This window comes from Argentina silus (assembly GCF_951799395.1).
Source record: "Argentina silus genome assembly, chromosome: 1".
NCBI lineage: Eukaryota > Metazoa > Chordata > Actinopteri > Argentiniformes > Argentinidae > Argentina > Argentina silus.
In genome coordinates, this window is record NC_139655.1 from 29,759,926 (window position 1) to 29,769,597 (window position 9,672).

Sequence of the window (9,672 nt, forward strand, 5' to 3'; positions counted from 1 at the left end):
TGAAACAGAAGTGGTGATGGACGAAACCCCAAGCAGAGCGGACCTGTTAGCCAGATAGCTATTGACGATTTTTTGTTCATCACAAAAAAACATCCATGCATTTTATTTAGTAGTTGTCAAAGTGTGACAAAAACAACTTGCTGTACCTCTCACAGCCTTTACCTATTTGTAGTTAGCCTCAGCGTGTTCATTGACAAAGGGGGGACTACAGACTTGGCGAAAAGGTAACATTCATTGCTGGCTAGCTTAGCTTAGCTATGTATGCCACCCAAAGTAATGTATGTAGCTAGCGGCAGCTGCTTGTCCTCCTGGGCGTGTTTTCAAAGGTTATGACTGACTACAACAATGCTATAGCTAGCATAGCAAGTGTGGACACAGTGAAATGAATCACCTTGCAAGCTAACGACTTATATGTCTTTAAGACTGGGTCACGTTGACTTACGATTCTAGATTTAATATTAATAGGAACTTAAGTAAGATCTGTTTGGTGTTTCTGATAAGGTTTGGCCTGCTACAGCTGAGCAGCTTGGCCCTTTAAACCTAGCTAGCTTTATTGTTCACATCTACACTCACTGAGCACTTTATTAGGAACACTATACTAATACTGGCTATGGCCACCCTTTGCTCTCAAAACAGCCTCAATTCTTTGTGGCATTGATTCCACAAGATGTTGGAAACATTCCTTTGAGATTCTGGTCCACGATGACATGATTGCATCACGCAATTCCTGCAGATCTTTCAGGTTCACTTTCAAGCTGTGAATCTCCCGTTCTACCACATCCCGAAGGTGTTCTATTGGATTTAGATCCGGTGACTGGGAAGGCCACTGAAGAACACTGAACTCATTGTCATGTTCATGAAACCAGTTTGAGACGACTTTCGCTTTGTGACATGGTGCATTATCATGCTGGAATTAGCCATTAAATGATGGGTAAATTGTGGCCATGAAGGGATGCACATGGTCAGCAACAATACTCAAATAGGCTGTGGCATTCAAGCTATGATTGATTGATTGGTATTAACGGGCCCAAAGTGTGCCAAGAAAACATTCCCCACACCATTACACCACCTCCACCATGAGAAGGTGTACAGGTGTTCCTAATAAAGTGTTCAGTGAGTGTATGTTGACTGGCTGTCAGAAATAGAAGGGGTCATATCAGAACAGCTGGCTCACCATAGAAATGATTGGCTAGTTACTATGCAGTGGATAATGGATCAATACATGTACATGAATGAATTTACTTTTTAGCTTGTTAGTAACAATGTTAGCTTCATGACTCATACGGAATATATCAAGTTCCCAAGTAGTCATTTACTATTATCAACAATATAATTGATTTGCCATATGGTCAAACAAAGCTGCACTACTACATTTGATGTGGGCTGTCTTACTGAATGACCTCACAAGCGCAAGTCACAACACAAAACTAACTCTTTCAATAAGTATTTTATTAAAGGGTAGTTTGATTTATGCTGGTTATAAAAGCTGACTTGGTAGATTTATGGAAAGAAATACATTGGAATTGAATTGTCTTATCTGATCTAATTGTCTTTTCCAACAGAGTAAAGAGGCTGATTTGATGTGCATGGCACTGGGAGTGCAGACACCATGAGTGGGGAGCTGGATGCGCTGACTGTGGTGAACCAACTACGAGACCTCGCAGCGGACCCCCTCAACAGAAGAGCCATAGTCCAGGATAACGGATGCCTGCCAGGTCTCATCCTCTTTCTAGACCACCCCAACCCTCAGGTCGTCTACTCTGCACTATTGGTAAGGCTCCTCCATCTGCACGTTGTCATACGGACATGTGACCTTGGTCTACAGACCAAAATCAGTTGGAACAGGGAGCATATTTGGAGGCTTATCTTGAGTGGTATGCAGTTGGTCACAAGTACGATAGCGGTTTGCCCACATTTTCATGTTGCAAGTCCCTGAGAAGTTGTTTGCTCAGGTTATGTAGTCGACCTCTCAAGAGGCCCTCAAAGTGAGCTGGTTTGTGTTCATGTCATGTGTCTCCCCCCCTGCTGTCCAATGGTGTCAGAACAGGTTACAGTGACAGTGGGAAGGGCAATCCCTCCCACTGCGTCCCAGGCCCAGACAGAAACATGGTGGTATTTACCCAGCAATATCTAGGAGTGGGCAGCATAGGCAGCAGGGGACTGAGGACATCTGGTGTCTGGTCTGGGCTCTGAAACCACTCTGTACTAATGCTGATTACAAACCAGCTACATGAGTAAACACTCACAATGTCAGTGTTTGTAATAGAAGGGGCCCAGCTCAGGCATGTAACCAAGAATGCACGCATCTGAGTGGTTTATATAATATTAGTGGTGACCTGTGTAGTGCATACCCAGAACTTGTGCATTTGTATTGGTTATGTAACACACAGACACACACACACACACACACACACACACACACACACACACACACAGTACTAGCTCTCACTGCACCTGAGTGGCTCTTCCTCCTTGCGTTTGAGCCGTGATGGCTGCCTTTGTCCTTCCAGGCGGTGCGCTACCTGGCGGAATGTCGATCCAACAGGGAGAAGATGAAGGGCGAGCTGGGCATGATGCTGAGTCTGCAGAATGTCATGCAGAAGTAAGTCCCCATCACCGCCACTGCACCGCATCGGAATGAGCAGACGGGGACACACAGGCAACTCATTCACATACGCTCACTGTGCACTTTTCACTGAAAACCTGATCCTGGGATTTCTTTTGTTTTTAACAGGCAATGTGGGCCTGTCTGCAAATTTTCTCGACAGGAAGGTTGTCCAAAGGTTTTTATGTCAGGATGAATCTGATTCATTCTGAATTAAAGGAGTCCGGTAAACAATTAATTTGCTGTTTCTGCGTGTTGAAGAATTCAACGCAATGTGTTCTTCAGTGGTTTCTAGTTAACGTTGGACTATGCGATTCGACGTCTCTCCGTTCTGGTTGTCATTAAGCACACTGTGCTTCCGGCTCTTAAAATGTACTTTTTTTGTTTTTGTTTAATTGAAGGTTTTAAGATGATTTGTTACCTGATATTATTTAGAAAAAAAACGATGCTGCTCATTTGCCTTTAGATTACCTAGCTAACACGGGGGGGGCTTCTATCATCCTGGATACTCAGGCAGTCCCAGAGGGCGGCTCTGTGGTTTAGAGAGGTGTGTGGTGCTTCAGATAGTGTTGTTGGGAGCTTATCTTCCCCCCCCCCCCAGTGAAAGTCTCTGGACGGTGGGTGGCCTGGCGCGAAGTGACTGATGTTGTATCTGTGCACTCAGATACAAAAATGCCAGCGGTTGGCAGCATTGACTGTATGGTTCCCCTCTCTTCTCCCAGGGTATGAAACTCTCTCTTCTCCCAGGGTACACTGGGACTGGGCCTGCACTTAGCCAGCGACCAATAGGCCCCGTCTAGAAGTGGCCTGCAGTCAAAAGTCAAAGCAGCTCCCCCTGCTCCCATTCCAGCCACTCTGACTTTGGGTAGAGGTCGTTCCATGACTGGAGAGCGTGTGAACGGGGGGGGGTCTTATCAATGTTGGGCCATACTGGTATTAACACCAGTCCCCAGCCTTCTAGTCCTGTCAAAAAATGCAAAAAATGTAGATTTGTGTTAGCGTCCTCCCCGGTTACCATACGTCCACTGATGCCTGGGTGACATCTACAACGTTAGAACCCTCAGGGCATCCCAGGACCTCAACAGTATGGCGGCTCTGACCTCGAATAGCTGTGTCAAATAATAACACTGCCTCTAACTGTGCTGTCTGCAAAGGCGGCCTTTAAACTTGGCTAATGCTAACGCGTCCTTTAGGGATATCATATGTACCAGGGTGTTTTTTTGTTTGTTTGTTTTTTCTGTCCGTTTCACTTGAGTTAAGGTGTGGGTAATTTTGCTCCTGTCTGAGAAACGCTCCACTTTCAGCAGACGGATTAACAGTCTGAGACCTAGACCTCAAAAGACGCACAGAGAAATGAGAGACCTTTTGTGAATGTATATGGCCGTTTTACAAGGGTGTCTATTTTTACAATGGAAAGGTTAGGTGGCGACAGGGTTGTCACACCGGCTCTCTGTAGCCCCCCCGTGACAGGGGGGACCACCCCCCTATTGCAGGGGGGACCCCCCTCGTGCAGCTGGATAGCTCTGTTACGTCTGGCAGAGAGACGACGACCTTTAGAAATATCAACCCCTCAGACAAGGCCAGACCTCCGTACAGTACCCACCGTAGTGTGGAGAACCATCATTGTGTCACAAAGAGAGACCAGATGAAGATGCAACAGTATGGGGTTAGAATTCATACACTACTCACATTCTGACACTATCAATCTATGATGATGATCATGTCATTCAGAGGTCATGTTTTTTTAGATTAGATTAAAAAAAAAACAACAACCAAAAAACGAGAATACAATTGAATTAAGAATTGAATTAATTTGTTAACGATTGTCAACCCCCCCCCCCCCCCCCCCCTGGTCCCTCCACAGGAGCACATCCCCAGGGGAGACCAAGCTGCTGGCCTCTGAGATCTATGAGATCCTGCAGGCAGCTGGGAATGACGAGGGTGAGCAGGCGGAAGCGGCGGGCGTCTCCGTCAGACGCAAGGCCCACTTCTTCCTGGGCTCCACCAACAAGCGGGCCAAGACTGTGGTGCTGCACATCGATGGCCTGGACGACTCGGTGAGTGTTCGCTTACATATGTGTGTGTGTGTGTGTGTGTGTGGGTGCATGCACACACACACAGAAAATTGCCACACAGACCTAATACCTGGTATTGGATAGATGTGAGAACTCGAGTCCTGGACTTAAGCTTGACAGGCTAACACAGTTAGTGTGACCAGGAACCCTTTAAGGGGACAGACGGAATTCACTTGGTTAACGTTGCCATGGTGACTACACATTCTAAGGCAGGCTGTCAGGTTTTGTGGGGGGGGGGGGTCAGTAATGTAAATGCCAGACATGGAAAACAGCATGGTGTTGAGATCAGACCTGAACACTGCACTGCAGGAGCGCAGCACCTGGCCAGATCACATTACACCAGACAGGTCTCTGTGAAGCAGCACTGGCACTACTAGCCTTCCACACACCACACACACACACACACACTCGCACACACACAACAGCTGTAACCTGTCCACTGTTTCCTTCTTAAATACCTCATAACACCCATATCCCAATGTGTTTTCTGTTATTCTTCGTGATTATCACCAGGATATCAATATTTGACAGAATTTCTCTTTTTTTACCCCCTCCGTTCTCTCTCTCTCTCTCTCTCTCTCTCTCTTTTGATCCGTTCCTCCGGTCTCAGGGTCGGAGGAGTCTGTGTGAGGAGGCCTTGCTGAAGATAAGAGGGGTGATCAGCTTCACCTTCCAGATGGCAGTGAAGAGGTGTGTGGTCAGGATCCGCTCGGACCTCACGGCTGAGGTGAGTCTGACCAGAGATACCCCCCCCCCCCCCAGATATACCCCCCCCCCATCCATTACACACTGCATCCACAGAACAACTACACCAGCACCTCCTAAATGTAATGAGCTCATTGAATATCATAACAACCAGTTTGTGTTCATCTAGCCCCAAACCATGAACATGATGATTTGTCTTCTCCTCAGGCTCTGGGTACAGCGATCAACTCCACCAAAGTGATGAAGGCCCAGCAGGTTGTAAAGGCAGAGGATGGAGGAGAGGTGAGTGGAGTCAGAGAGAGAGAGAGGTGATGGTCATTTCCAATTGTAGAAATATCTAGAACAGACCATACCCAGTGGAACTTGGAGTAATAGAAGTGTCCTTGCTGACTCTGTGGATGTGTCTGTGTCCCCGTTGATTCAGATGAGTTATCCAGAGTGACACGATTAGCTGCTCCTGTCTCTGCCTTCAGGGCGTGGGGGAGGTACTCACCACCATAGAGAGAGAGAGACCAGTGTGTTGTTCTATATCTGTGCCCACAGCCCTGTAGGCTTGGCTCGGTACCTGAATTCTCAAACTGGTATACTGTCCCGCCAAAATACCTGCTACAGCAGTAATACCTTTTAAACATTTTTTTTTTTTTAAAAAGTGTAATCTTTGTGCCATTGCCAAACGAGCACACCCAGACTCAGTACACCAGGTGACGGTAGTAGTTTTCCTCTGGTGTTTTACTGGAATGTTCACGAGCTAAATCTAGTGGCCTGTTCAGTTTATACAAGTAATCAAGGTAGTATTTTGTCATGTGCTTGGCAGTTAATGTTGAATTGCCTTTTTTTTTTAAACATCAAGTTTTATGCCGATGTCCAAGTCAACAGGTCGCTTCACACTAGTTTACTAGGCTGCTAGCTTCACAAAGTTTTATCTTCACTCTCGGGCGTAGCAGGGAAACATTTTTCCATGCCTTGCATGTGCCATTTTATTCATTTATTAAACGTCACCCCCCCCCCCCCCACTCCCCTAGCCTAATTAGCCCACCCTACACACGATAATGTATTTCTATATATATTGAAGAGAGTTTTCTAAGTGGGGATGGATTGACCATCTCTAATGACTGACACTGTACCTGACACATTATCACTATCCTGCAATACCTCTGGTGTCCAGCATGGGTCAGGGCTGGCTCATGTATGCTTCAGAGGGGGCTAGAATACACAGCAGTGCGCTCCAGTCATTGTTGTGATACTCGATATTGACGTGAGTCTGTCTCTCTTTCCTTCTGTCTCTCCGTAGCGCATGCTCCCGTTCCACGAGGACTCGGAGGTGGTGGTGGAGGAGAACGTAGACATCCCAGACTACCTGCCGGAGGAGGAGAGTCCGTCTCAGGAGCAGGACAAGGCCGTGACGCGCGTGGGCTCCATCGGCGATGGTGTAGGCTGGCTCAGCACCGCAGCCAACTTCCTGACCCGCTCCTTCTACTGGTGACCACTTCCTGCGCCCCTCTACCCCACCTTCTCAACACAACCACCCGACAGCCGCCTAATCCGCCCCCCCCCACCACCACTACAGCCCCGCCCTGTCCTATGTCATCCAGCCCTACACTACACCCCCCCCCCCCCCCCCCCCCCCTTCCCATCCCCTCTACAGTGTCTGGCTTTGTGGGTACATGGAGTGCTGGACTGCCAAGTGCAACCTTCAATAACCTTAACTTGTATATAATAGGAAACACACCAGAAATGCTACCCCAGGCTGAACGCGCGCACTAACTACACTCGAGTCGCTGCATATATATGCATTTCACAAGCCATAGCCACGAGGACTTCAGAATCATCTCACCATCTCTCTGGTTTTCTTCTTCTTTTTTTTTTGTGTCTTTATAACCCAGAAAGGTCGTTTTTTTTTTCTTCTCTTATGCCCAAGAATGGGTCCATCTCCTTGAAACCAAATTGCATTGTGGGAATGATTGGTGCTGTCTCATGAGAGTTTCGGCGGTTGCATCGTCGGTTCCTGTGTTAGTCCCTGATGATGCTGCTGCCGCCGCGTTGAGGTTTGTGCATGAGTTTGGGTGGCCTCTCTTTGGTGTTAGTAGTACCTTTCATCCTCCTTTTGATAAACCTTTTCATCCTCTCTTTCTTCTTCTTGCCAATGATTTGATTATCCCCAATTCCCATTCCCTTTCTCTCCCCCAAGGGGGCTTTTTAAAGCATGTTGTAATTCCTGTGTGCCCATCATTTTGCACGCTGCCTTTCTTCATATCGTGTTGATGTCCTTCGTCCTTTGTGTGCCTTTTTGACGCTTCACTGAGGTTTATAATTTATTAGTCTTTTTTTTTTTATAAACTTCATTCAAAGCTCGGAGGGCTTGTGGTGAGATGTAATCTCTGTCCTCCCCAGTGGGGGCTGTGTTCCCCTGGCATCAGCACGCCTCCTCCAGCTCATGTCTCACAGGGAGATGATGTGTTGTGTGTGTGTGTGTTGTGAATAAACCAGACACCAGCACAAGGCTGAGGCCCATTCAGAACATGGGCGGCATTAGCTGCTCCATAGAGGACTGTTGATGCAGAAAGAAAAGGGAAATCACGATGGTTAGCTAATCTGCTTAGCTAAGTAGGCCTAATAGGCTACCCCTCATTACTCTTTCCCATTTCTCACAAGACTTTGGAATCCCATGGTTGTCCAGTACAGTAAGTAAGAGGTGTATCTTCAACAAGTTAATTGTGTATGATTTAGATAATGATGCATTGACTGTAATCCTTTGCATTGGTTGCCGAGTCATTGTTTTTCACATAGCATGATGATATGATGTAATGACCTGTAGTCTCTGAAACATGTTCTGAGTCAGTGTGATGGAGACAACCTGGTTCAAGGTTGACTTGCCACCTGCTTGCCAAATGTGCTTCCTCACTTTGAACCTCCCCATGATGTTAACTAATTGTGACCCGGTGTCTCGAATCCTACCCCATTTAGCCAGCAGTGTCCTTAAAGCAATGTTCATGGAGAAAACACACACACACACACACACACACACACACACACACACACACACACACTCTGTCAGAAGGACAGTCAATGTGTAAAATGCATCAGGGGTGTGGATATGTACATGTTTGTAAATGGTGCCTGATGTCCTATAATCTCAATCCTTACTTGAGGAAAATAATAATGCTTTTTTTTTTTTTTGGACACTTTTAGACACCATTTGACTTTGTTGTTGAAAGAAACCCTGGAACTGTCTTTGGAATTACTTTTTTCTTTTTCTTTTGAGGAACACTTCCATGCCTGTAATCCATCACGCCAGTGTCCGTTATTAACTCATCTGATATGCATGAGTGTCATTGACATGCGTTGTGTAAAGTGCTGACCAGACAATTCATTGTTTTTCATGGTGTGATAATATCAGTGGAGGTCAAATTCACACCAGCTCAAATGGCAAGAATATAGAAGAATATAGCTTGGCCACAGTGACCTCCTTTGACTATGATGTCACACCGTGAAAACCGTAGAGATGACATTGATGAAGTTAGGGTTAGGGTTTCCCTGTCTAGCACCAGCCCCTCACAAGTAGTGCTCATGAACAAGATGTCATCAGGTGAGGTCGCAAAAATCATCAGTATTATAATTAATCCTTGTCCATGGTCTTCCGTCTAACGTGCACAGAATCAAAGTCACTATTTAAGTTGCGCCATGTAAAATGATTAATTGAAGTGTACAATTAATGTAAGTATTTGTTACACCTCATACTGTATCATAAATACTTGAACATGTTTTTATGTTTTTTCTTTTGACCCCCCATGTGTGGTGTGCAGTTAGTGCTTTTAACGTCATCTTATTGTTTGATAGTCACTACATGAGGACGGCTGACAGAGAAACTTGTAGCAAGTCCTTTGAATTGTAGCTTCTCATGTACAGAGTGTATCTGCCGTCAAATGTAATATAACGTGTCGCAGATCTCAAAAACGGTCGATTCCCATTCACTATTATGGCAAAGAATATTAAAAAGAACTTAAGAACAGAACGGTTTGACTTGTCGTGTGTTGGGTCCGTCTCTTTTCAAGCCAAATTGCATTGTTGTGACAGAATTGCCATGTGACAGAATCCTAGCTTAAGAAAATCTTACCTGTCTTGCCAACTCCACATCAGGGTCCTGAGAGCTTGACCCAGAGACTCAGACGTCTACTGTACTACGACCCACCCTGGTACAGACCCACCACCAACCTGCCCCTGGCGCCACAGAGATCAGAATGCTGAGGCCAGCAGCCATGCTTGCGGAAAAAAATCTCTTTTCCTTGC

The 9,672-nt window shown here is 46.2% G+C and overlaps 1 protein-coding gene across 1 annotated transcript; it reads left to right on the plus strand.

Annotated features, from left to right (window-relative positions):
* The first annotated feature begins 43 nt into the window (after positions 1-43).
* On the plus strand, positions 44-9,397 carry armc1 (armadillo repeat containing 1). The gene is made up of 7 exons (XM_083679464.1): positions 44-224; positions 1,563-1,771; positions 2,511-2,602; positions 4,470-4,662; positions 5,291-5,407; positions 5,593-5,667; positions 6,677-9,397. Exons 2-7 carry the CDS (start codon positions 1,610-1,612, stop codon positions 6,866-6,868), a joined length of 831 nt encoding a protein of 276 aa, XP_083535590.1. The 5' UTR covers positions 44-224; positions 1,563-1,609; the 3' UTR covers positions 6,869-9,397.
* Positions 9,398-9,672: the final 275 nt, after the last annotated feature.